Source organism: Penicillium canescens, assembly GCF_028828765.1.
Source record: "Penicillium canescens strain IBT 15451 chromosome Unknown utg000003l_segment0_segment0, whole genome shotgun sequence".
NCBI lineage: Eukaryota > Fungi > Ascomycota > Eurotiomycetes > Eurotiales > Aspergillaceae > Penicillium > Penicillium canescens.
Genome location: NW_026703965.1, coordinates 3595307 through 3621544, shown reverse-complemented (window position 1 = coordinate 3621544; position 26238 = coordinate 3595307). Strand labels below are relative to the sequence as shown.

At 47.8% G+C, this 26238-nt stretch overlaps 12 protein-coding genes across 12 annotated transcripts; 6 read left to right on the top strand and 6 right to left on the bottom strand.

Moving 5' to 3' along the window:
• Nucleotides 1-186: 186 nt before the first annotated feature.
• On the top strand, nucleotides 187-1946 carry N7446_004822 (neutral amino acid permease; the record flags this gene model as incomplete). The annotated part of the gene is made up of 8 exons (XM_058513570.1): nucleotides 187-356; nucleotides 414-427; nucleotides 481-553; nucleotides 613-944; nucleotides 997-1352; nucleotides 1407-1604; nucleotides 1664-1807; nucleotides 1863-1946. The coding sequence occupies 8 exons, from the start codon at nucleotides 187-189 to the stop codon at nucleotides 1944-1946; spliced, it is 1371 nt and encodes a 456-aa protein (XP_058374899.1).
• Nucleotides 1947-2589: 643 nt separating this feature from the next.
• Nucleotides 2590-4131, top strand: N7446_004821 (PHP domain protein; the record flags this gene model as incomplete). Its single annotated transcript, XM_058513569.1, has 2 exons — nucleotides 2590-2897; nucleotides 2979-4131. 2 exons carry the CDS (start codon nucleotides 2590-2592, stop codon nucleotides 4129-4131), a joined length of 1461 nt encoding a protein of 486 aa, XP_058374898.1.
• An 850-nt stretch (nucleotides 4132-4981) lies between these two features.
• Nucleotides 4982-5546, bottom strand: N7446_004820 (DUF3807 domain-containing protein; the record flags this gene model as incomplete). Its single annotated transcript, XM_058513568.1, has 2 exons — nucleotides 4982-5467; nucleotides 5523-5546. The coding sequence occupies 2 exons, from the start codon at nucleotides 5544-5546 to the stop codon at nucleotides 4982-4984; spliced, it is 510 nt and encodes a 169-aa protein (XP_058374897.1).
• Nucleotides 5547-5844: 298 nt separating this feature from the next.
• N7446_004819 (HVSL domain-containing protein) lies at nucleotides 5845-6847 on the bottom strand (the record flags this gene model as incomplete). Its single annotated transcript, XM_058513567.1, has 3 exons — nucleotides 5845-6259; nucleotides 6322-6547; nucleotides 6604-6847. The coding sequence occupies 3 exons, from the start codon at nucleotides 6845-6847 to the stop codon at nucleotides 5845-5847; spliced, it is 885 nt and encodes a 294-aa protein (XP_058374896.1).
• Nucleotides 6848-8457: 1610 nt separating this feature from the next.
• N7446_004818 (uncharacterized protein) lies at nucleotides 8458-8952 on the top strand (the record flags this gene model as incomplete). The annotated part of the gene is made up of 3 exons (XM_058513566.1): nucleotides 8458-8527; nucleotides 8582-8638; nucleotides 8693-8952. The coding sequence occupies 3 exons, from the start codon at nucleotides 8458-8460 to the stop codon at nucleotides 8950-8952; spliced, it is 387 nt and encodes a 128-aa protein (XP_058374895.1).
• Nucleotides 8953-10535: 1583 nt separating this feature from the next.
• N7446_004817 (uncharacterized protein) lies at nucleotides 10536-11347 on the top strand (the record flags this gene model as incomplete). Its single annotated transcript, XM_058513565.1, has 2 exons — nucleotides 10536-11177; nucleotides 11228-11347. The coding sequence occupies 2 exons, from the start codon at nucleotides 10536-10538 to the stop codon at nucleotides 11345-11347; spliced, it is 762 nt and encodes a 253-aa protein (XP_058374894.1).
• Nucleotides 11348-13436: 2089 nt separating this feature from the next.
• Nucleotides 13437-15150, top strand: cpdS (uncharacterized protein; the record flags this gene model as incomplete). The annotated part of the gene is made up of 4 exons (XM_058513564.1): nucleotides 13437-13599; nucleotides 13660-13805; nucleotides 13855-14275; nucleotides 14327-15150. The coding sequence occupies 4 exons, from the start codon at nucleotides 13437-13439 to the stop codon at nucleotides 15148-15150; spliced, it is 1554 nt and encodes a 517-aa protein (XP_058374893.1).
• A 434-nt stretch (nucleotides 15151-15584) lies between these two features.
• On the top strand, nucleotides 15585-16177 carry N7446_004815 (uncharacterized protein; the record flags this gene model as incomplete). The annotated part of the gene is made up of 3 exons (XM_058513563.1): nucleotides 15585-15706; nucleotides 15771-15894; nucleotides 15968-16177. The coding sequence occupies 3 exons, from the start codon at nucleotides 15585-15587 to the stop codon at nucleotides 16175-16177; spliced, it is 456 nt and encodes a 151-aa protein (XP_058374892.1).
• Nucleotides 16178-16291: 114 nt separating this feature from the next.
• N7446_004814 (uncharacterized protein) lies at nucleotides 16292-17522 on the bottom strand (the record flags this gene model as incomplete). Its single annotated transcript, XM_058513562.1, has 2 exons — nucleotides 16292-17370; nucleotides 17420-17522. 2 exons carry the CDS (start codon nucleotides 17520-17522, stop codon nucleotides 16292-16294), a joined length of 1182 nt encoding a protein of 393 aa, XP_058374891.1.
• Nucleotides 17523-17957: 435 nt separating this feature from the next.
• Nucleotides 17958-18671, bottom strand: N7446_004813 (uncharacterized protein; the record flags this gene model as incomplete). The annotated part of the gene is made up of 1 exon (XM_058513561.1): nucleotides 17958-18671. One exon carries the CDS (start codon nucleotides 18669-18671, stop codon nucleotides 17958-17960), a length of 714 nt encoding a protein of 237 aa, XP_058374890.1.
• A 3500-nt stretch (nucleotides 18672-22171) lies between these two features.
• N7446_004812 (uncharacterized protein) lies at nucleotides 22172-23169 on the bottom strand (the record flags this gene model as incomplete). Its single annotated transcript, XM_058513560.1, has 2 exons — nucleotides 22172-22879; nucleotides 22948-23169. The coding sequence occupies 2 exons, from the start codon at nucleotides 23167-23169 to the stop codon at nucleotides 22172-22174; spliced, it is 930 nt and encodes a 309-aa protein (XP_058374889.1).
• Nucleotides 23170-24384: 1215 nt separating this feature from the next.
• Nucleotides 24385-25623, bottom strand: N7446_004811 (uncharacterized protein; the record flags this gene model as incomplete). Its single annotated transcript, XM_058513559.1, has 1 exon — nucleotides 24385-25623. One exon carries the CDS (start codon nucleotides 25621-25623, stop codon nucleotides 24385-24387), a length of 1239 nt encoding a protein of 412 aa, XP_058374888.1.
• Between the last annotated feature and the right edge of the window lie 615 nt (nucleotides 25624-26238).

The window sequence follows — 26238 nt, the reverse complement described above, 5'->3', positions numbered from 1 at the left end:
CTTTTGGTGGCGGTTTCTTATTCTTCAAGAGCTTTGCAATTTGATTTTGATTTTGAGATTTTCATACTGTTTTTCTGTTATATCTTTCTGCTCTTGCCGATCTTTGTTTGTTTTGTCTTTCGTTTTGCTTGGATCTGGTCGCGAGATCTATACGGCGTGTCTGCTACTTTCGATATCGGCTTTACTATGAGCTCATCTGCTGATTTGGAGATTGGCTCGAGGGAGAAGAGCTTGGATCTCAATCAGGCAGATTCGGATGCGGATCTCCAAAAGCCTGATGATGTACCGCAGTACAAGCAAGATGCTTTTGGTGATGAGGAGTTCGCCGAGGTGAAGTACAAGGTCCTAAAATGGTGGTATGTCTGCATAGCTTCGATTTTGTGATAGCTCTGTGACTAACTTAATTTATCTAGGCAATGCGGTCTGCGTATGTGATGATACATCATTTCCCGAGTTGAATCCGAGTCTAACATTTACCAGTCATGGTCGCCGAAACCGTCTCCCTGGGTGTTCTATCGCTGCCTGCTGCTGTCGCAGGCCTTGGATTTGTTCCGTATGCTTGTCCTCACTTCAAGATCGGACGAAAATAATCGAAACTAACATCATTAACAGTGCGATTATTATTCTTGTCTTCCTCGGCTCGTTGGCCACATATACCGGATACGTGATCGGACAAATGAAATGGAAATATCCTCACATCTCGACAATGGCCGATGCAGGCGAAGTCCTGGCAGGAAAATGGGGTCGTGAAATTCTCGGTGTCGCGCAAACCATCTTCCTAGTCTTCGTCATGGCTAGCCATCTGTTGACCTTCACTGTGGCTATGAACACCATCACCAACCACGGCACCTGCTCAATCGTCTTCGGCATCGTGGGCATGATCGTATCATTCATCTGCTCTCTGCCCCGAACCCTGGTGAAGATGTCATGGCTATCCCTAGTTTGTATGTATATTCTGTCCCTCCCGTATTTGAGGTATGAACTAACAACCTCCAGCGTTCGGAAGTATCATGACCGCAGTTCTGATTGTCATGATCGGCGTCGGAATCGAGAAACCCGGCGGCCGCATCGAAGTTGCCGTCGAAACAAACCTCTACCTCGGCTTCTCGGCTGTCTGTAACATCGTCTTCGCTTTCTGCGGTCACGCAGCTTTCTTCGGCCTGATGGCCGAGCTGAAGAACCCGCGCGACTTCACCAAGTCCCTGTGTCTGCTGCAGGGTATCGACATGGCACTCTACATCATGGCCGCTGTAGTCATCTACCGCTATGCCGGCGCCGATGTTACCTCGCCTGCTCTGGGATCTGCCGCACCTGTCGTCGCTAAGGTTGCGTATGGCATTGCCTTGCCAACTGTAGGTTCACCACTACACTAATATGTATGGATTGAATGCTAATTTTGTCCTTAGATTGTCATCGCTGGTGTTATCAACGGCCACGTCGCATTCAAGTACGTCTACACACGCATCTTCCGTGGTACGGACCGTATGCACAAGCGTGATGCCGTCGCCGTTGGCTCTTGGATTGGCATTTCTCTTTCGCTGTGGATTTTGGCCTGGATTATCTCTACTGCCATCCCAGTTTTCAGCAGCCTACTCAGTCTGATCGTATGATATACCCCATTCTCGATGTCAATATTGCTCAAATATCTAACTTCCTACTCCAGACTGCCCTCTTTGCCAGTTGGTTCACCTACGGCCTGAGCGGGATTTTCTGGCTATTCATGAACAAGGGGCTCTGGTTCTCCTCGCCACGAAAGATCGCTCTCACAGCATTGAATGTCTTCGTCATTGCCGTCGGTGCAGCTATTGTACGTCGCATCTTTACATTGATCTGTTATTGTTTCATTACTAACATGTATATAGTGTGGCCTCGGCCTCTACGTCTCTGGCAAAGCAATCCACGACAACCCCAGCAGCGCAAGCTTCTCCTGCGCTAATAATGCTTAACTCGACATAAAAGATCATCGCTAATTTTGCTTGGCTTGCATCAAATGGGTTATAGATGAGGTGTTCACGGCGTTACAATCTTGCATTTTGGGGCATTTACATTCATCTTTTTGTGGCGGATACGGCGCTCGTTGGGAGCTGTCGTTTGCTAACTTATGGCTTATCGGCCTTGTATACCTACTACTGCTATTTTGCATATCATACTGCCGCGCAGATGACTTTATATAGACTTGTACAAACATATATGCATTGGCTATCAATTGAATATCAAACCATTGTATCCTTCAATCTTTATTAACTGGAACGTTTTGTCTTCTTCGGCATGCAACATCAACAGCCGATCATCCAGCGGGGGAGAGCACTTAGCAAGGGCCCATGCACATATCTCCAACTCGCAACCTGAAACCCGCGACAATTTCCCGAAGACCTTGTTCCCGCGCTCTTTGACACACTTAACGCGCCTGTTGTACGAATCACCGCCCCACGTGGGAGCAGACTTGTCGGGTCAAGCCGCACTCATATCCCGCCAGACGGGATGGTATGCGAGGCACAACCGCGGCGATGTATAAAGTAGAGAGTTGAGATGCCAGAAATCCCATGTATCCAGGAATTCTACCTGTTCAGGTTATTTACAGCCACAAAAATGGGTCTTAGCACCAAAAATGCCCTGCGGTTCTCGCTCTTATGTCTCTTCGCTTCGGCAACGGCGACAAACACACGCAAACCTGTTCAATTAAGTCTTTCTGGGCATATTGACCAGTCTGAAGTGTACTCATTCGTATATGTCCCATTCGAAGTGGAAGAGGGAGTTACCTCCATCAGCGTGCTGCAAGACTACGCGCTGAAGGGAAATGGCAGTTCGCTCGATCTAGGTCTATTCGACCAACGCGGCATCGAGGTTCCCAACTCATTTGGTCAATTCGGGACGAGGGGATGGTCAGGTGGGAAACGGTGAGTGCTACCATGATTCAAGTCGTATTGTTTGAGTGTATCAGCAGAAGTCAGTGAGCTGACATCCATGATACCACCCAGAAACAACTTCACGATCACGCCTGCATGGGCAACACCCGGCTACAACCCGGGTCCCATTAGCCCAGGAATTTGGAATGTAGTTTTTGGTCCCTACGAGTCCACTGCAAAGGGTATAGACTGGACACTCGAGATCTCACTGGGATTTGACCCAGTTAACGCAACATTCACACCGACATACGCGCCCACGAACATGGACCCGATTTGCAACGGTTGTACCGAAGCAGAGGAGTTTACCTGGCAGCGCGGCGACTTCCACATGCACACCATCTACTCCGATGGAAAATATACACCCGAACAACAATTCGCAATCGGCCAATCTCGGGACCTGTCCTTCGTCTTCCTAAGCGACCACAACACAGACACGAGCAACCAAATTGCTGGCTCAGCCCAGGCTGCATATGCACCGGAATTACTAGTCGGTCGTGCGATCGAAGTCACGACCCGGTACGGACATTGGCAGGCTGTGGGTATAGACAGGGAGCAAGTCATCGACTGGCGATATAAACCGGGCGACAAGCCTGGATTTGCCGAAGCAGCTGAGCAGGTCCGTCGTGCTGGTGGATTCGTGTCTGTCAACCATCCGTTCGCGGAGTGTCCCGCTTGCAATTGGAGTCTTGGGTGGGAGAGTAATGATGCTGTGGAGGTTTGGAATGGGCCTTGGGATTCGACAGATGAGCAGGCTGTGCAGCTGTGGCAGAAGATGCTTGTTGAAGGGAAGAGGATTACTGCTATTGGTGGTAGTGATTCTCATTCGCCGCCGTCCGTTAATGGGTTGCCGACTTCTGTTGTTAAGGGGCGAGGACGGAGTCAGGCGGCTATTGTTGAGGGTGTCAAGGCTGGGAGGGTTTATTTGGCACAGGGGCCTGGTATGGATATTGCTTTTGAGGTGGTTTCGAAGTCCTTGGTGGCTCCGGCTCAGATTGGGGATAGGCTGAGCGCTGAGACGAAGGATGCTCGCTTTTCTGCTGAAGGGTTAGCTGGGCAGCGTATGTGTCTGATCTCCGATCAAGGGTACTTTTACAATGCGTCAATCGTGGATCACAAGGAGATTCAGCACGCAGTTCCTTCAGGGGCTAAGTTCATCAGAGCGGAGGTGAGGAACTCGACTAGTGATGAGGTGTTGGCTCTAACCAACCCTGTGTGGTTCTTATGAGAGATCAAAAAGAGGACGAAAAGAGCGGCAATAGACACGGCAGTCAGCTTGTAGGAAGCCAGTAGGCTCAGGTTAACCTTAGAAAGCTCTGATAGGAGAATCAATGTTTCATTCAATCATAGTCATCGTCAATCGGATAAGCCGAGATTTGTCTGACATATCAATGTTTGTAACAAGAATGCATTTTGATTGTAGATCAGCTTTGTTTGACTTTCGCCTTGGACGAGCGGTTCTCATGATCTGCCCGCTTTGATCAATGATCGATGTCGAATTGGCATTCATTCCTGTTGAACATGGCAGCCGGAGCCTTCGGATTCATGTGTGGGCCTTGAGATGACACTGGTGCAATTTTCTTCACTGGTGTTATTGGCTCTAAGAACTGTATTCACTTATTCCATGTGAGCAATCAGCCCTATAGGAAACCTGCTAAGTGTAGGTGGATAGAACCTTGAGGCAGAGTTCAACCTTGGTGCAGGGATCCCAGTGCGTACCGAAGAGTCGGGCAAATGAATGTGGAGGGAAATCTGATAAGCAGACAGTCAGTATCTTAGCTAAACATGCGTGCATATCATTCACAAGGATTATGAAGCTTTTCAGAGAGAAGATTAAAGTCGTCAATGCCTCACACATCCGCAGATGGCATGGCTTTCCGGCTAAGGATGACTATACAATGAATTTCATCATGGTAAAGAGGGGGAAGGTATTGTGTTGAAATATATGGGACTCACCGTCGGTTTTCTGTCCTTTCAGGGGTAGCGGGTGGGTGTTTGTGCATTAGCTCAAAGATTTGGACAGCCTCATCCTGTGGACTCGGGGTGATTTTCAGGCATCGTCGTATGATTTGAATCATTCAGTCATCGTAAGAAATGATTCTGCGGCCATGATATTTCACACGCGAATCTGCTGGCTTCTTCGCCGGAAGTCGGTCAGAGCTCTCATCGCCGTAATCCAGAGGCTCAGAGGCCATGTCCTCAGCGACGCGTTTTTTAAAACCCCCTTGTTCCCGTGACAGCGCGTGGGTATCATCGCCCTGAGGAGCAGGCTTTGTATCTTGGGTTGGTTTCTTCGCCGCCGGTGGCTTATCCTCCGAGGATGTCATGCGAGCCTCGTACTCTGCATCGTCTGCCTGCAGCTGCCTCTGTCGCAGCAGCGCATGGATCTCGCTGTGTCTGAATATGCGGATTTGCTCATCGGTGAGCGTGCGCTTTACTCCGTCGGGGTAGTATCCGAGGTCTTCGTCTGCGAACTCGTCCTCTGCGAGCTGGTCATTTTGTTGTGGGAGGGTGGGCTGTGGCTGGCCTGGGAAGTGCTTGGAGTGGAAGGCTTGGAGATCATCCTAATAGGAAACATGTGAGTAGAACGTGAGGTTATTAAGGTCTTAAGAGACTCACCAGAGTTACATTTGGTACCTGCATGATGCTCTGGTGTTGACGCGAAAGATGGAAGACGCGGTCGCGTGAGGATGCTTACGGTAATACAGTCCGCAACTTACGGTTCACCTGTGTACAGTAGATCGAACTAGAGAGATGTGGCTTCCAACCCCCAATCAATAATGTACAGAGTCTTTGTTTGAATGGTCATTGATTACTTGAATGATTTGAAAATATGGGGTATCTTGTGTTGATAACTTTTTGAAGTCATCTTCGTGTTGTCTGGTTCAAAACGCCTCTATTGATTGATGCACGAGGGATACTCGAATTTTCGATGCACAGCTTAGAACTCCTTTTCTAATGGGATACTAACCACGTTATTTCCCATCTTAGCCTTGACACTATCAAACGCGATCCTTCTTTCTCGCAACGCTCGCAAGTCTATACCGGCGACCAACTCGCGGTCTTTCGCGCTAGGCCTGGACAGACTCCAAGCAAGTGAGATATGGAAACAGTTTGAATAGTCTCCTAATAGTGTAGAACCTTTGTCTCCACGCGGCAAGGCGCGATTTTGACTATTCTTATGCGAGGAGGCCGCGTAGAGAGGCGGTTGGCCAAAGCGAGCAAGGGCGGTATTTGATAGATTCAGCAGGCCATTCAGACCATCATTTGCTGGTTTCTGAACACGCAGGACAAGAAACCACCGTGTTTCGTCATAGTTAGATGCCCAGTCCAGAGTATCGGGTAGTATTTCAAACCTAGGCAGTATTAACAACAGACAATAAGGGGATCCGGGGTTTGCTTGAAGTCCAGAACATACGGTGAGATATGCGAGTCATGGATAGCTTTCTGCAGCAACTCAGTAAACGGTGCACGTTGCTCAGTGCGAAGGACCACCGGCCGAGACAGGCTAATGTGAAGCGGCAGCTGAGCACCGAGATCACTATGCAACAAACTATGAACGCTGGGCGCGTTCTGATCCAGTGACGTCTCAGCATGGGCGATAAGTTCTGTAAGGAGCGACAGATCCTCTTTTGCAGGGTACCCTATCAAAAATTAGCTGCTGACTCTAAGTGAAACATTGCGAGGGACTGTAACGCACATTCGAGGTACAGATGTGTCGGCCAGTTGCCTTCTACATGCGGGATCGCGCGTTTTCGACCGCCATGAAGACTGGGGTCATCTTGCACGCTTACGCGTGTGCTGGAAGCATAGAGGTCGTGGAACGCTGCAGGCAGGGGCGGCAGCGATGACCCTGGTTTCGGGTCATGGCGAGGTTTCTTGCATGGGGGCAATTCTCTGGACTCCGACTCTGGCTCTGAATCGGAATATTGTACCAGTGACATCTGGCTGTATGTATTGAGGTGTTTTGTGTGGTCTGTTTTGTGCGGAGAACTTTGATGTGGGCACCCTATCACAGTCAATTTTTATTAAGCCTCAACATGGATTTTTGTCTCTGCAATATATTATACCTTTATTTTCAACAAAACTAATGTTTCCTTTGCCATCCGTAGTCACTGTGGTCTTGTCTCCTCTCTCCGACTATACTGTGCGACAGCGCCTCTATGACCTGGGAGACAGAGCCTAGAAGTGTACGCCGCAAGGATTGGGCTGCCCAGCTGATACGAATTCTATTGAAATACCCTCTGTTATTTCATAGAATAATGCTACGTAGCCATGATCTGAATGATACCTACACAGCTTAAGGCCCCTGTTCATGGGATGACGTTGCTTCGTGCGAGCTCAGCCCGCTAGCGTACTCAGAGCCAGACCGATTTTCCCTACATAGTAAAATGTGCGCAGAGGTAGTAGAAGGCATTTTGAGTCTCCTGAATCTCTGATGTTTTTATCTTGAAGCTATTCCGCCAATGAAATCTCAAGAATGACGAGCAACTATAGACGTTTGATATGCATCGCAGACTTGTCGGGTCAACAACACCTTTCCTTATCCCCGCTTTCAATCTCCATATTGATAACTCGTATAGGCCAGTAGAATATTATCTCTTTACAAGCCAGCACTAATCAGATATCTGCCGAGTAGGATTGTGGGGAAAGCAAGGTCCCAAGTATGGCAAGCTACAGATCTGTACAACATCCAATGAATCGTGCAATTCATATCGACAAACATTGGCCATGTCGAAGAACTGCAAGTTTCGAAATGCAATGCTTGTTCTCAGCGCTAGAGGTTCCCTGGACTTTTGTCCGTCGTTTCGGCTCAACAAGGTTAGTAGAACCAACTCTCGTCTCTAAGCCTGTTTAGGTATTTGTCGGGTTAGAAAGAATGCTATTCAGAGCTGAGATGAGCCCGAACGAATGGATGGACGAGTAACCCAATACCTCTTGTGGATTCCTGTATGCCCCAGACGGAAGATAATTACATCCAGTCAGCAAATCCTTTGGAGGGTGTGACGTTTCCAGTTACCAGGTTTTCCTTGTTAATCTTCTTCGCCTATCCCTTCCGTCAGCTACTTGCCGTCTTCCCTTCTCATATCATTTATAGCTGTGGGTATTCCTCCAACACAGTAATTCATAGCAAGAGTGAAAGAGGACAAGCATATCAACTCAGATGTGGACAAATTTGAAAACACGGCATGTACGCACTCACAGCCTTATCATAGATAGTATAACCACCCCTAGTACGATTCTAAAATCGACCCGTCGGACAATGTCATACTGACCGGAGGTTAACCACAATACCCAACAATCGGATGAAATGGAATCAAATCCTGATATCCCTGATGAAATGTTAGTTCGCTAGATCCTGACTCTCCCGCTCGACAAAGTGAATATTTCACATATAAAACGACAGACATATTCCCGCTGTTTTAAATATTCATTCTTCGAGAATCTACAATCGATTTATCAGATACTGCAGTCTATCTTGGTAAGACCCATGGTGAATGCTCCTTATCTATGAACTTTGATAACAATTATAAGCAAACACTATCCCAACAAAATGAAGTCAGGCGGTCTTGTACTGTTCCTCAGCATGACGCTTCTCGCCCTGGCGAGTCCTGTTCCAAAGGGTAAGTGATCATAGTACGCAAACATTGTTGCAGCAACTTCTAAATGAACGAAAGACGATGACGGTGGCCTCGCAGGCGAAAGAAACATCCTCGTCGACCGTAATCCACAGGGTAAGTGATCATAGCACACAAATATTGATACAGCAACTTCTGAATGAACGAAAGTCTGGGGCGACCTCGAAAGAAAAGCGGAAGACATCGTCACTCGTGATGTGGCTGCTACAAATGCCGCAGATTCTTCGGACCACGGCGGTCCTGGTGGCTATGGTGGAGGACACGGTGGTGGTGGTTACGGTGGAGGATATGGCGGTGGTGGCTATGGTGGGGGTGGATATGGTGGTGGAGGCCGGGGTAATGGTGGGCATGGCGGTGGTGGATGGGGTGGTCGAGGGGGCGGTTGGGGTGGTCGTGGAGGGGGATGGTAAAGGCGTTATTGGAATATCGAATCGTCGAGGAAAAGAATCCAACGATTTAGGACTGAGGGCTAGGGAATATGTTGGCAAATACTATAGTTGAGATCAAGAGTGGATTGATTGCTTAGTCTGCCTCAATTAAGCGGCCCCGTTCGTCAGGAGTTACATCGTTGCTCTGTCTGACACTTCCTATAAAGCACGAGTTTGTAGAGATACATTGTCCGAAAGGGTGGACATAGTGACCTTACACGTACCAAATCAAATGTTTTGGGGAACTTGATATTTCCTCGCTAGAATTTATGCAGAATATGATCAATGTTATAAAGGAAGTGTACGTTAGATGGTTAGGTGGAACCATACACCCAATGCGGTCATCCTGGGAATATTCTATGTAGTATTCTGTCCAGCTGCGGGTAACTACTGGCATTATCATCCAAGGGATTTAATAGGTGGAAAACATCATTATTGCAAGAACACAAATGCATTTTATCTGTACTCTAGGTCCGTACTCGAGACCCTTCCAATCAATGCTAGTCCATCAAAACATAAATGTGGTGATAAAAATAGTACTAAGAGGCAAGGAACAAGCGGTGAGAATAGAACTTACACGGGGAATTATCCAATAAAAAGCAGTCCATTATTGGCATGGTTGACTCAGACGAGCAAGGGGAGACAATCTAATCCCGGATCTAGACCACGCCAGGGGGTGTTACTTTGACCCTACTAAGGGGCCGGGTCCCTAGTAATAAGCTTAAATCCTAATGAGCGAGTCATCGGTCGGGAGTCCCGGAAATGAACACTGAAGTCTTAGCCAAACTGGCGATGAGACCTCGATATTTCACGTGGAATTACGATGAGCAGATCATTTCGAAACAAGTCGGCGGATTGGATGTAGTGGAGGGAGTGGATGAAGGGACGGAGGGGATATCGTCATAGGAGTCGATCAGTACGTGGAAGTCTCGAATGTGGATGCAACGTCAACCTTGCATGACTTTTAGTCTTTATGTATGTTGAATTATGGGATGTCTTGAGCTAGATGGAAACTGAGGTCACTATAGTCAAAAAATATTACCTTCCATTCTTCTCAGGGCACAAAATATCAGATTATTGGAGTAGTGGCGCAAGTGCCTGAGTCCATACGGGCTTACCGGGATGATATCACTCGAACCAGAGAGAGGAAGACTAGACAGGGTCCAGCACTAAGCCTCAATAAGCGAGACCCACGGAAATCTGGGGCTTACATCCATGTCGACGGGTGGTACTAGGCGATAATTGGTAAAGTCAAGGACCGATGAAAATTCTAGCGCGCGAACTAAACTCGGATAAAGTCTGATGGGCTCCATGGCTGCGCAAGACGTCACGTCACAGTCGTAGCTTCCCTATGTCCCTTCTTTACTTCTACTTCTGCATTTCTCGATTTTCTATACATCTCTTCATTCTACTCAGATCATTCAGCCGCTGTACGAGCGCACAGCTCAGCCCCACTTGTTCTAAACTTGTGACTTATACTTGTATCTTGTGATCTGCATACATTCACACTTCCCCTACTTCGCCTTGCACCTTTCTTCTTTCCCAAATCCTCTGGAACCTCACAAATGGCTGTTGACTGTATGTCCATGGCTTCGCGCCACCATCCTCACCACCCTTTGAACCAATATGACACATCGGATCGGGCCCCAAGCATGAGTTCAAGTATGGCCAGCAACAATCCATACGCCCGCTACATGTCTCCAGCTCCATCCACCTACTCCCGACGGTCGCGCTCGGAGTCAGTAAACTCTGCCCCGTCGATCTGGTATTCCGGCACACCCGAACATTATCCGGTAGAGCCGAGACGCAGCCAGGACCCATCTGTGCCTCGACGCCGCCGCACTACTCACAACACCCACAAGCCATCGCGGCACTCGCAGCTTGTGCAACCCGATATCATCGATAAACTAGACGATGTTTCCATGTTCTCTTATCACCATGAGGGCCCTTACGATGCTGCCCGTCCCGAACGCAACCGTGTCAGTCAATACAGCCCACTTGAAGCTGTTAAGGAATCAAACGCCGAGGCCCTCCGGGCTACGCCGCATCACAAGATTGCGGATGCCTTGAACAGCCACCGTCCATTGGATGGGGTCGCTTTTTACCCTCCCGGAACTACGGACCGGAGCGGTCAGGAGTATACTTACGAAGAGGGCTCTAACATGATGAATGATTTCTCTGGCAATTTCATGCGCCTGCCAGGAACGGTATGTTTTTCTGTCCTGTCCTCAAATGGCATTTCCTAATTCTGTTACAGAAATTCACGGACGAAGATTTCAAAAATGACCCATTCTACAACCGTCCGCTGTCAAACCCGTTCTCCTCGCTTAAGAAGAGGATCAGTCTGCGCTTGAAGAAGCGCCGCAGCACTGCCTAGAGCTTTCGTCTTCCAACTGTTTACTTGACGACCTCACGACATGCTCCTTTATGATTCTTATGCAATTTTACGATGCTTGGATAATGGGATACCTGGATGCACTTGGAATTCGGGGTTTGGTGTTGGTTTCTGGGGGGCTTTTTTTTCCCCCTTGGTAAATGCTCATTGGATTTTGGTTATTGTGATTTTATGATACCAGAGGCTGTTTTGTTTCCCTCTAGGTGCTTTTAGGTGTTTAATATAGGTCTTTGTCAATATATCACTACTGTGTTTACTTTGTGGAATATATGACACTCGTATGTTTCCACCTGATCATCGACATGCCCAGCGACCAGCCAAGCATCTTGGCCCTTTCATGAGATTCTCACCTGATAATTTGCATATGCTAATGCCAAAGCTCCCAGCGCCGATCAAGAATGCCACGCGTTACACAACGCCGATCCTCCCCATTCTGTGTATCCCCAAGTTCCCCAGACTCCGTGAGACATCTCCGACTCGCACAGCCAAACCAAATTTTGGACCCCTTGGACCCTTTATGATCACCTGTTACGTTCCACCTTCTTTTCCCCGTGATGCTAACGCCAAATATCAGCCAGTCCCACTATATCTGACAACCCCGTCTTCCACGTGCCATGAATCTATCCATGTGTACATGTACTCGCAACGCGACCGGTAAGAAATGCGGAGTGCCGTCTTTCGTGTGCATATTACCCCACGATCAGGAACTTGGCTTTACTTTGCCTTTACTCTTGGATTTGGTTTTGATTTTAGCTTTGAGCTTCCCAGATGGTTGCTCCCCTCTTCATGTGAAAGATATCTAAACCCCGCAAGAAGCTAAGAATTACAGTACTTTCGTCGGTCTAAAGCCCGAATTCGAGATACAGAACGTCGGCTCCGATATCCGAAATCGACAACTGCCTACCAACACGCTGCAGGTGGCTTTGGTCATCTGATTACCCAAAAGCAAACATATCCTCGGCTTGGACACCCATGTCGTGTTAGCGGGGAAGTGTTTTTATGCAGGGCAGGGGAACTCGTATTGATTATTCCACCCGCTCGCGGAATACGGGGACGAAGATATGGGAGTGATAGCCTACCACTGGATCGCCTATTTATGGCTTTTGGTATACAATGCACCAGTGTCTGATCTTACATTTCGATGCTAGCAATATTCAGGTCGAATCTACGCTCAGTCTAGCGATAAGAAGGCTTCGCCTTCCTGGGACAGCAGCGCTGTATTGGAGTGCGCATCAAAGAGAAAATATGAGAGGATGCGTTTCTTTATGGAAGGGACAAGCATTTTGTTGCTCGGTATATTTATAACGCAATTTAGAGTGTACTAAGTCTTGCTAGATTCTAAATTACATGTCAACTTTCCCAGCTTCCGACTTGGGCAGCCCTGCAAAGATCATGCCATATTAGGCCGAAGGAATCAAGACTTCATTCGCTAAGATCATGCCAACTCAAGGGTTAATATTACTGGTCTAAAATGTCCGTGGTTGGTGCTTTTTCGGTCAAATGCTTAGCATGTCGGCAACCCGGATATCAACGGGTAGTTCCCGCCGAGTCGCGCGAATTGGAGTTCATTGTGGAATAAAAGGGTCCTACTTTTACTAAAGCAGCGATGAACCAAGAGTCGGCTTCCCTTGCTTCGTTTCCTCGCATCCAACGGCCCCCCGAATAAGACCCGTTAGCGAAGAACAGCTATCTAACCGAGGCGCAATATGCACACGAACCTGGACTCCGTCGGAGTTATAGTTTTCTCCATTAACAAGACCCTCAATTTCAGGCATGACGCCATCAATTAGCATGTCACCTTCCTAGTTATAACTGGCAACGTTGCAATCACTCTAGGCCACCGCGTTACCCCGCTTGGCACCGACGAATGACTGTTTCACGGCGGATATCACCGCCAGACGATGTGGAGCACTCTAGCTTCATCGGCAAAGCTTGGTGGTGCGGTAATCTCCAGCAAGAAATTGATCTGCATCGTGCAAGGTCAAAAGAAAACAACATGGGACTCGTTAAATAGATGGAATAGCCTCGCGAATTAGGGTGTCTGCTTGGAGTTGAACAGGAATATCTCACGATGTTGGTTTTGGCACCTTTTACACTATTAGTGGCTGCGGTCGCTGCTTTGCAGAGTCCACACCGCAAGGCCGCATCTTTGAAACAGTCAGCTAGGAATATTCGCAAGAGAGAAGTGGCTTCTAGTCAGACTGAACCTCAGTATCTGAACCAAAAGACAGAGAGTAAGTCGGGACAATCTGTCAATGGATGCAACATTAACAGAAGAGACTGACGTTGACTAGAGTTCCTCGTCAATGGCACAAACTTTCCTCAAGTGCCTTTCGATATCGGTGAAAGTTACTCCGGTCTGCTGTCCAACACACCTCATGGAAACTCCAGCTTGTTCTTCTGGTTTTTCCCATCTACCAACCCGGCTGCGGAGAAGGAGGTATGTCGGCATCCGATGCTCCGCTGAACCAGTTCTCATTCTCTTTTAGATTACCATTTGGCTGAATGGAGGCCCAGGGTGTAGTTCTCTCGATGGTCTGCTGCAGGAGAATGGTCCCTTCCTGTGGCAATCCGGCGTGTATGAGCCTGTGCGGAATCCTTACTCGTGGACCAAATTGACCAATGTTGTCTACATTGACCAACCTGCCGGCACTGGCTTCTCGCCTGGCCCAGCTACGGTACAGAACGAAATTGATGTCGCGAATCAGTTCAATGATTTCTGGAAGCGATTCATTGAAACCTTCAGCATGCAGGGCTACAAGGTTTATATCACCGGAGAGAGCTATGCCGGTCAATACATTCCCTATATTGCTTCTGGGATGTTAGATCGCAACGACAAGACGCATTTCAATTTAAAGGGCATTCAAATCAATGATCCGTCTATCAACGAAGATAATGTTTTGATCTATGGTGAGTACTGCGATCTTCCTACTAAACGCATCACCACTAACTCCCCCTCAGCTCCGGCCGTCCCAGCATTGAACTACTTCTCCAATGTCTTCGGTCTCAACGAGACATTCATGAAAGAAATAAACAAGCGCAACGACGAATGCGGCTACACCAAATTCCTAAACAAAGCCCTAACCTTCCCCCCGCCCAAGGACTTCCCAGTCGCGCCAGACCCAAGCAAGCACGGTTGTGACGTCTGGGATCAAGTAGTAAAAGCAGCAACCTACATCAACCCCTGCTTCAACATGTACCACCTAACAGACTTCTGCCCCTTCCTCTGGGACGAAATGGGCTTCCCATCCCTAGCGGGCGGACCAAACAACTACTTCAACGAATCCGCCGTCCAAAAGGCCCTCCACATCCCACCAACAAACTACGCAGTCTGCGGAGGCGACATCTTCCCCAATGGCGATGGCTCAGTCCCCAGCGGATTAGGCCCCCTGCCCAGCGTCATCGAGCGCACGAATAACGTCCTCCTCGGCCACGGATGGTATGACTACCTCCTCTTCGCAAATGGATCACTAGCTACTATCCAAAACATGACCTGGAATGGAAAACAGGGCTTCCAAAAGCCTCCCATTGAGCCGTTCTTCGTGCCGTATACTGATGCTCTGGATCGGATTGCGAACGGACGTTCGAGTACGCCTTGGACTGCTGATGCTGGTGCTGGTATTCTGGGCACGGCGCATACTGAGCGTGGTCTTACCTTTAGTACTGTCTATGGCTCTGGTCATGAGATCCCACAGTATGTCCCTGGTGCGGCTTATAGGCATCTTGAGTTTTTGCTCGGGCGCATTGATAGCCTTCAGCAGAAGGGACCTTTTACTGCACTGTAAATATTTGATCATTATCTGTCTCTTGTTAGGGCATCATAGAGAAGTATGCATGTTATTTAGAGGGAAAATTCTCAAGAATGCACAAATCTTACTCTCATGCGTTATTCTATAGATGACGTCATACATGTCTACCCGCTTTGGGCCAACATAACGTTATGCTCGTATTCGTATCCAGAATGCTGCAATATGATTGGGTTTCCTCGTGTGTACTATAGGCTTTTCTCTTTCAGATATTGATGATATTCGCTCTGTGTGCAACATGTCTGTAGCTAATGAGTAGAGTCAACGACAATAACGTTATGTCTGCCCCGACTATGTATACATAAAAGAAGACTAGAACGACGTAAGAAATAATAGAAACATCTCTCATAAGAAAGACCAATTCAATTCAATTCAAACACTGTACCGGTTCTCACCTCGAGACGTATTCCACTATGTCCACCAGCAACTACTCCATCCCATCAATCATCGCCGCCTATGGCCTCGGTATTGCTCCACACGGGTATTACTTGGTAAAGATGATGGCCAATGCAAGGGGCCAATCGAGCAATATCCTGTATGTCATTCCGAAGTATACACTCAGACCTATATCGAGACAACGCCGCTAATCAACCCAAAAGGCCTCGAGAAAACCTCTCCACCCTGAAAGGTCAAATCTCAGCCCAAGTATGGGACAAACTTGCCAGAGCCCGTGGCGCACACTTGAACGCTATGGAGGGACTTCCGATGTTTGCAGCTGCAATGGTAGGTTATATTCAGTGATACATTTAGACTCCTTATATTGGATGCCTTGTCCTAACGCGCATGCTTCCCACAGCTTGCAGGAAACCTGGCGAATCTCCCAGCGAAGGATATGAATACTTTGGCAGTTGAGTACCTCGGTGCGCGAATCTTATACACGGCCCTTTATATGGGTGTCCGATCGGAGGCGGCGAGTTATCTGCGGACAGGTGTTTGGGCTTGGAGTATTTCGCTTCCGATCTGGGCGTTGTATAAGGCTGGGAAGGCACTTAATGCTGCCGAGTGATCTTGACAGCAGCTACCATCTTGTATTTCAGAAGAAGAGTTCGTTTTGGGGTGTTTTCAGTTCTATTCGAAATGACTGCTTTGGTCTGCTATCCATTCGTCAAATGACATACCCTTAGAAAGCCAAAGCCCTCTCTCCTCTTTTCCTCCTAAGGTAATTACTACTCTCGACAACACTGCTCTCGAATGCCCACCACCATCTCTCAAACATCAACTGACCAATTTCCCACTCGACTGGTGAAAACGGATCCTGTCCCCGAATATTGACACCCTCGCCACCAGGATCCTCCATATCATATACCAGCCTCACGAGACCTAACTGATCCTGTGCGCTTTTTGGACGCATGTCGATAGGAAGATTAAACACTTGAATCAACTTATCCCGCGCGCCAGGCCAGGGTAGGAGGTCTAGGATTGGATGGTGCGGGATAAGGCGCTGGGTAGGTGTTGGTTGAAGATGGGATGGTAGCTCATCAAATTCCGGCAGATCCGTCATTTGGGCAGAACTTGCTGAGGACTTTTCTGGTGACGATCCCAGGCTATCCAAGGATGGTAGCGATGTGCTAGATAGTTGAGAAACATTCCGTTGGAAAAATGGGCTGGTAGCTGTCATGTCCCATATGAGCTCCGTGACATTTAGTCGCTGTGCGACTTTCATTGCGGCATTGAGTAGAGTCAAGGAGGGGACTTCTAGCATGCGATCATCGGGGAAGTTGAAGAAGGACGCGTCGTAGTTTTGCAGTTCTGTAGATATGTCGAAATTGGAGTCTAAGTTGTTGGGAAGACTGCCTAGGAACTGGGTTTTGGGTTCGCTCGTCATCGCGTCTTGGTATTCTTGATTTTCCCATTCTAGTGCTGGCGTATATCGGTATATTGAATCTTCAAAAGGAAGGTCATCCAATAGCGTTTTAGAGTATATTGGATTCATCGCTGTGAGATCGGACGAGGGTGTCTGAGGAAAAACTGGGATGATTGCGGGATTCTGATTGTTTACTTGTATTGCTTCATCCGCCGACTGAATAACAGAGGCCAATCCAAGTTCAATTTCCATGGAATCAGCTGGGACAACCTGGGCGTGTCGCGCCTGAGGTTCACGCTGGGCCGTGGCTGGAGCCGACGGTACGACCTGAGGGGCCTCTGTATGATTTGCACCACGCGATTCCAGAGCTTGGATCCGCTCCCTTTTCCTTTTGCCTGTTGTACCTTAGTGATGGCCATACTTTGGCTAAAGGGCACCACTTACGATATCTTCTTTGGGCTAGGATGTTGAGGACGCGCTTCCGCTCCAGGGCATCCTCGTCCAGTCGGGGAAGAACCAAGTCCGGGTTGGCAGACTTTCGAGACATGAGTGGTAATCTATCTGGCCGGATTCTTTAGAATTGAGAGGCTTGGATAAAATTCAGTTTGGTAAACCCTGGAGGTGGGATGAGGTACAATCCTTGCAACGTGCTATCGTGTCATTGCCTGCTCGTATTCGGGCCACGCCGAGCCATATGCGGGGTTACAGTAGGAATAGTCGAAAATTTGAGAAAACCTGAACTCATGAGGAAGATGAAGGCTGAGGTAATCTAAAAATGAATTGTTACTTTTCAATATGTTGTTCAGCCGCCGCCACTTTCTTCATGCGTTTTTTTATCATTACTGTTTGTAGGGCTGAAATGGTCTGTCCTAAACATCCATTATTCTAAATCCCCCGAATCATTATATCTCGCCACTATTCCTCCTCCTTCACAGACAGAACTTATCAAGATATCATACACTGTGGAACAACCACTCTCCCCTTAGTGGTGCTTCTTGGCAAAAGCAGTGGCGCTGGGACCGGCAGAGGAGCTGGGAGTAGCATCCAAGGGGCCGATCCTCAGGGTGCCGCAAGGACTGGTTGGAGCAGTGAGGCAGTCACCGAGGTACAGGCCGAGGCTACCAGTCTCGTTGCGCTTTGAGAGGATCTGGTTGGGACCGTATGCCGACACCAAAGAAGTGGAGTTATCGGCAAAGAGGGTAGAGTTCACTCGGCTACCAATGAAAGTAGCATGGCCGTTGTACTCAGCAGCCAGGCGGGCCATGAGGAAGGTAACCTCGGGGGTCTGGGTGTAGCCAGCAAGACCGATGAAGCCACCAGTGACAGTAGACTCGAATTGATAGGCCCAGTGAGCCCAGGCCGAGGTAGTGTTGACCTGGGGGTACGTGAAGCTGCAGGTGGGCTGCTGGAAGCTGGATACCTTGGCGCCGACCTTCTCAACAGCTTCAATCGCGAGGGTGTTCTGGTTTGAGAGACCCTGGAGGATCCTCTTGTATCCCACAATAGACGCGTTTCTCGAGCTGGAAGGGAAGTTGGAGTCCACGGTGGAGTTGTAGTAGCCGCCGATGAAGTTGGCCAAACCCCAGGCGAATTGCAGAACCCCAGCGTCAGAATCTGAGGGCGAGCAAGAACAGTTTGCCGCAGAGGAGGCAGTAGCTCCGGCCAAGACAAGGCTAACCAAGTTGAGGAAACGCATCTCTCTTTACGTCACTTTAATGTGTACAAGTTTGAGGGAGATGTATGTGGGAGAGAAGAAAGCTTTGCTACGTCGTCCGTACCCGGGCACTGTTTTATACTACTCCACCACGAAGTTCGCATAAGTCTTCTCGAGTCATGATCGCGCCTAGCGACGAATGCGGCAAGATTCTCACAAATCAGGCGAAATGAAGCTGGAAGATAACCGGTAGTCCTTTTCTTGCTAGCGTCATAGAGGTAAACGGCAGGGATTGCGCGTGGAATACTGGAGAAAGGCAACTATGGTGTTCAATGATATAGCTATATTTTCGTCAAATGACGTATACCGTTGCATATCTCAACAGGCCAGATCAATTCGCTGCCTATCATCACAATAAAGTTTCGGGAAACGTGGAGCTCAAGATTTGAGGTGCTAACTGCAGTTGGGGAGGTTCGGGATACCCGGCTTGGTGTGGATCATGGCGTCGTAGACTCCGAAAGTTCACAGTTGCATCCTAAAAGATCTGGAACCTCATGGAATATTTAAGACAATTATACCTTACTAAAGAAGTTATATTCTCTAATTGAATCATAATGAAGCTTCGGTCCCACAAGGTAGCAAATTCTAGGTTGTTGCATTTCTTTTTTAGCTGTTCGGATGAGAGCGGATAACAAGGTCCTTGACTACAAAATACGTTCTTTACAGTGATTGATCGAACTTCTCAAGTTTAATTTTAAAATTCTGCTGCCTATAAAAAATCTAGAGTATCCAAGCTTGACGAGCCTGGGGAAAGTAGTAGATGAGCGACGTAGGAAACACAGGATCTGAAAAAAAGAAGAAACAGCAAGTATCGGCTAAACACACAATATCCATCCCATGTTTCATCCTATAGAATCCGCCATCAATCATGTACATAAATATACACCGAGTCCATCTATATACATTTCATGTGATGCGCAACTATACATATCCCGCTCAATAGAGCGCTCAGTCCCGTACATAAGATGACGAGACCGTATCCACTCCCATACCCCCCGACAAGAGAATCCTTCAAGGGGTCTGTGCGAAGCAAAGCCTCGCTGAAAGGGCCGCTAACGACATTGCCAATTCCTCGCCCAAAAGCAATGACTGAAAATATTATGGTCGCATCGGCGGTTGGGTCGACTCGTTGGACCTCATTCGTGATTCCCGACCATGTAGCTGAGAAACATCCTGCAAATAATCCGTATGCAACACTGAATACCAACAAAGTTGGAATTGTTGAAGAAAATCCCCAGAGGAATAACACTGCCAGCGTACTGCCAACGGTGGAGATCGTAATGCAGGTGATTACATGGTATCGATCTGCTAGATGGCCCATGGTCACGCTGCCGAACACAGACGCTAGATTTAGAAGCATCACCGTGAGCGAGGATATAAAACTAGAGCCTCCGATATTGCGGGCGTATGTTGGGAGATATATGCCCGGTAGGAAAAATCCCAGAGCCTCCATGATGTTGCCAATCTGATAGATGACAAATACCTTGTTGAGAAGGAATCGGAAGTTGAGACGATGGTAGCCGATTGTTTTAGAAACTGGAAGGCGTGGTTTGTGGAAGTATAAGAGCGGAGCAGCTAGAACAAAAATGAGAACGGAGATCACTCTCAGAGTGGTTTGGAATCCAAAATTCGACAAGAGTTTCTCCAGGCCGATCGGAAAGGCGAGACCAGATACCCCTGATCCAGCCCAGACTATGCCGAATGCAAGTCCTCTTCGTCTGACGAACCATTCACTCATGTAGAGAATTGAAGGGCTGTATGCTATACAGCCACCGACTCCAAATCCGACACCTTGTGATAGAATAAGGTGGGTAATGTTCTTTGAGAATGATCCCAAAGCTAGGGAAAAGCACATGATGGTTAATCCTATGATAGAAAACCATCGGCCCATCTTGGGGATGAGAATCATTGCAATAATTACAACGGGACAGCTCAAATAGGAGATTCCCTGTGTGAATCATTAGCAGGTGGGCAAGGAGAGGATTTTGTACTCGAACCGTAGCACATGTTCCAATAACAGCCACCATATCAGAGTCCTGGAAATCTTCAAGGTCCCGATAGTATTTTTCAAACACACCAAAAGCGAAGGCGAATCCTATATTGCAGTTAGTTAGCGTGTTCTTCATAATTGAAACTTGTCATGTGTTACCCCATATAAGAGCCTCAAGCATAACACATGCTGCCAGAAACATCCATGCTTGGATTCCTCCATCCACCGGAGGTAGACTTTCCCCTTCAGTTGAGATACCATCAAACTTTTCAGGACATAAGTGTATTTGGGCTTCGCTCCCAGTTCGTGAGTTGCTGCTGCAAGAGTGTCTGGTCTCCATTTTGATTGTATTCTGTCAGGTTGAATGACATAGCATGTGAGACAAGACAGAATCAGATTTAGACGGCCGACCTATCGGTTATAACTACATATGTTTGCACCTCTAATTAATTTCTGTCACATTGCTCGATGACTGTCAAGGGAGGTCCAAGTTGTTGGAAGGGATGAACAAATCCATGTTAGAGGCCAACCAGGTGACGGGAAGAATTTCCATACGTCTTGGATTATAAGGCTGGCATGTAACTTCTGGGATTCGCGGCTTATAACCGGCAACTTTGCCTCACATCTTTGGAAGTTGGTTATTCAGGCGGAGCCATCTAGCTGATTGTGCAATTGGACCGGGAATCTGATGATTTGACCTAACATAAGTGCAAGTTAATGAGATCACTCTCATGGGTCCACTATGCTGTGTTATGATATCGAACCCCTGTTTTAAATCTCCTTTAACTATGAACACTCTAAAAGGCTCCAACTGACGTGCTTTGTGTGGGGAATAGAAATATCACTCGGTCTGTGTCGGAGGATTGCAAGCTAGGACAAATGGAAGACGGCTAGGAACGGGCATGCGAAGGGATTGGAATGTAGGGTACGCGCACTTTCCAAAACAAGGTTGAAAACACCGGAGACTTTATCGATAAGGTGTGTTATATGATATCATTGATCAAGCTTCAAGCTGTATACAGCAGCTTTGAAAGCCCCTTGCTTGCATAATTCCCCGTAGGACCACGTTAGACTCGTGATAAGCCAAGAACCTTGTTTTTGGTTTTAACAAACAAGGGGCCCCGTGGATGTTCCAATGATCTCGTTCCTAATGTGACATAGCACGCAACATAGATGAAACGAACGCTGATCACCATTTGAGTTTTGTGTACTTAAGTTGTCTGCCTTTCCCCGAGGGCTGGTCACGCGACCACTATAGTGTAGCAGCTGCCCCCATAATAGAAATCGGCAGAAGATCTGTGTAAGGAGCTTTATTTAGGCTCATGCAGTGGAGTTAAAACGCAAGTTTGATTTTATATGATCATGTGGGGTTTGTAACAAACACGAGAACACCCTGTAAGGTATGTTGAAGACATTTTGCTATTTGGCGGCGTTGTGATTCAAATTCAGTACATTTATGACAGCTCGCGAACATTCAGCTAGTTGAGTTCTCTCAGTTGGCTAACCACAGATTTTGATCTGTGCCATACCCAAATGGTATCCACGAATCATTAAAGTATCTTTGTAGCACAGTCTGTCCGTAACTCATATCATCAACGCAGTATCCACCACCACCGGGTCCGATGTGCGCACAGTGGATTTCGGGCCGATACTGCACCATATGCTCATGAACCTCACGACACAGCAATGTATTCCGACCCAACTCATAGCTCTTGCCAAATCGTGCGGTTTTGGTCAAAAAGTCGTAGCAAGCAGTAGTGTCAGTATACTGCTGATTTGACCCTGTGCAATGCTGTTCATGGGTCTCGCAAATTGTCTTTGCTAATAGATCAGCCACATATGCGACAGCTTGGTCAGGCGAGGTAGCATTGATCTTCGTTGCCACACCTCCGATCAGGAAGTCGACTAGGTACTCGAACCAGCGGAACACGGCGTCATATTGAGCAATCTTTCCGTCTGGGTTGAACTCGATCCAGGTATCGATTGTGACGGGGATGAGAACTCCGAAGGTGGTTGCGTTGAAGGTTACCACCGTGGTTGCAGAGGCGATGTTGTCATTGGCGGCGAACTGGGTTATGTTATATGCGATCGGAACACCGACAAGGCTGACGTGCACTGGATCCGAAAAGAGGCCGAAGATGTATTCGCGGTTGAGCTCATCTCCATCGAAGGTGCGGGTAATGTCAACACGTCCTTGAACCTATGATTTGTGAGAAATATTCGATGATCATCTAAAAAGAGTTTCGAAGGCGTTATGTTATGCCTTACATCGGAGGCGAAAATGCTAGATGAATTTCCCTGTGTTTGCTTCAGATTTGCAGGGTAGAGGAAAGCATCCCAAAAGGTCTTTTCAAGATCCCAAAGCTCGTCAAATGTAAAGGTTGGCCTTGCATGCTTTCTTAGGGAGTCTTTGGACGCTTCCACTGAAGCAAACAAGCAGCTCAAGATAGCTGCAAGTAAGAGTCCCCGCGTGGTGGGAAACAAATTCATTCTGGTTTGATATCACTCAGGCTCCTCAGATGCGTTATGAAAGTGGCCATCAAAGCTAAACGGCCTTGGCCCTGGTATAAATAAATCTCTTTTTGCTATATATTTTGCCTGATTTATTTATTATTCGAGGTATGTCAGATTTGATCTCAGTTAAGGCGCCCCATTGAAATCGGCTGACCTGAAATGTTTACCGTTGGCATGTATTGTTACGAGGACCCCGTTCAGGGGTCTCGCTCCAATGAAGCTATTTAGGCTTGCGTCTTGCATAGATGTGGGGATCATCCGGCCTTGCTCGGCGAGGCCCTCTACTGCCACTTTATTTGTCGAGGGTAGTATTTGCTTTTGTAAGGGCTGAAAATCGGTTATCCCGCCACCGAGAAAAATTGAGACTGACTGATACACTACTTGCAGAATTCAAAGAATATGTATTACAGCGCGTATATTGAATCACGGCTTATTTTATTTTGTTGGCTTGCATATTTGCGAGTGGCAGTTCATCGAAATAAGGCTATTCACAGTAACCCTGGAAGTCTTTGGATCACACAGGTCTTGACCCGAGTATGTTTCACTCCGTTCCTCTGTCTAACTCTAATTTTTGTCCTTTTTTTTTTTTTTTTCCCTTTTTCTACTCGCTATTTTCCAACCCTAATTACCAATTACCAATTACAAACGGAATAGTTTAATTGGCGCCACTATTGATCACCAAACTTTTGAAGGATAAAAGCCCGGAGTAATCGATCACCCGGGGACCCTTGCAAGACTGCGGATTGTTCGATACCCAACGAACGACTAGTAATTTGGTGTAGCACATGGACCAAAGAAAAGAAGTCAATCAAGGTCCCGCAAGTCCAATTTAGTGAATTGTCGCAGGTCTAGCTTTGGTGATCAAACCACAGATCTCACCATATCAGCATCTATATTCGACCCTCCCAACGAAGAGTAGATATTCTATACATTCAGAGGCTTTTGCAATCATCAGTATCTCCTCGCCCCCTCCTATCAAAATATTTACATCATGCGCACACATCCCAGGCCCGAGAGGCGACATTGTAAGCACAGCCTGCGGGTACAGCACAGCCGCACATAGGCGGGGTAGCCTCTCCCTGGTGGCGTTTAAGGATTCCTGAATTGCATTCTCGCATACTCCCACGCAAAGTCATCATGTCCCTTCCAGGGCTGGGTTGTATGCCCATCTGAAAGCCGAGTTGAACGATGCTAATAATCATTTCCCGTAGACCCGTAAAGATGTACTCCGCGTTCAAGGACCTCAATCTCGTCGCCGACTTCGACATACAACCCCATATTTTGCTCTTCGGCCTCCATCAAGTTCCGATCTTCGGGAACACAGTGCATGCCGAGGTAACCGAGTGCCGCCTTGTTTCCAGTCTCAATCGTACGGTGCTCGACTAATGTTGTGCTTGGCTGAGGTTTGCCTTTCTTTTTCTCTGGGGGAGGAATATCCGCATCGAATGTTCCCGTGTTGGTGTTGACGTTCGGCATAGTGCATCGAGATGTGCGGCAAACAACTGATAGCACGGGAGCTACACTGGCGCGTGGCTCCTCAATGCTACGAAGTTTGGCTCGTTTAGGCATTATGCGGCAGCGTTTCCACGTCTCTTCTTCATAGGCGGGGGTGTTTGTGATCCATATGTTTGCCCGGAAGCGAACTGCATTCAAAGGTTGGTTCTCTGGGGGAAGAAGTGACGACACAGCATGTACCGAAGACAAACTGTTAATATTGACAGGCTGCTGGTCTGTGTAACCGTGTACGGCTGGGGTGCCGATGTACTGAAGTGGTGCGAGGTTCTTATCGGTACGTACGAGGGTATCTGGAGTGCACCCCAACAGCGTGAGACTCTGATCCTTGGGGATTCGCAGAAACTTCTTCAGCTTGGGCAAGGCAGATGCAACTGAAGGTACTTCTCCCATATCAAGGCCCTTTGCGTCACGGGAATGTATGCGGAACGTTTTCATCCTCATATGAAGCCGGTCCATCTGAGTCGCTGTGATTTGGAGAGGCACAATGAAGGATACCTGGGGCGTAGCGGAGAGGCTCCATGTACGGAAAAGTGTCTCAAGTCGAGTAGTCCAGTCCGGCATATCTGGGTCTGGAAATGTCAAGACCACACACCCACCTGATTGAACTAACGGGTCGTCTGGATTGCTGTCCTTGGTTGGCAGCCATAATTCTGTCTTGATGAGAGCCATGTTTGGTTTGGTGCGCTGGCTGATGAAACGCCATTCTGACAGTGTAGGAGCTTCTGGTTGAGGCATCTCAGTTGCCAGTGCGAAAGACCTATCGTACTTAAAGCCAGCCTTGGTGAGCAAAGCTCGGTCTACCTCGACAGGTCCGCATGACTTGACGGGGTGGATGTATATAGCCTTCACACGGGCTAGTCCATCAAGGTGGGCTCCTTCCGGTGCCTTGTATTTCGGGTCATATTGATCTGTCATGTTGCTCTCGTGTAAACCGAGTTTTCGTAGATGTTTCAATTTCCTGCGTGTTGCAAAGTCGTCTCCAGAGTATGCAATAGCCGCAAAGAGCAGGCTTATCAGAAGTGATATTGTAACGAAGCCATATAATACGACTGCAGCATCTAGCGTGCTGTAAAAAGAGTGCACATATTGAAGTAGCATTTTCCAAGCGTGCCCTCTCGCGACGTCGTGGGTAGAACTGTGTCAAATTTTAGTGGCAGAAAGTAAGGTCGAAATGAGTCAACTTTGCGGGTTATGGTGGAGGGTGAATGTGAGAGTGAAACTCGAGGCAGCCGTCAAGGACGGCAGAATATAAAGAATCTATTGGTGGGAGTGGATCGTTACACACTATACCGCCTTTTACCCGTCTATACGGATACGCGCTACAGAAGAATACTGATATTATCTACTCGGGGACGTAAATGAAGATCAGGCGTGCTCCTTTCCATTTATTTCAAATATGAGAGCATTATCTAGCATTGACCATGTAATAATGAAGACCAAAAGAGCAGTGTTGGCTGCCAAATTGGAAGTGCCAGCGATGGACGTCGCTCTAATAAGATCATACAGCAAGAAGGCTTCCGCCTCCCACAA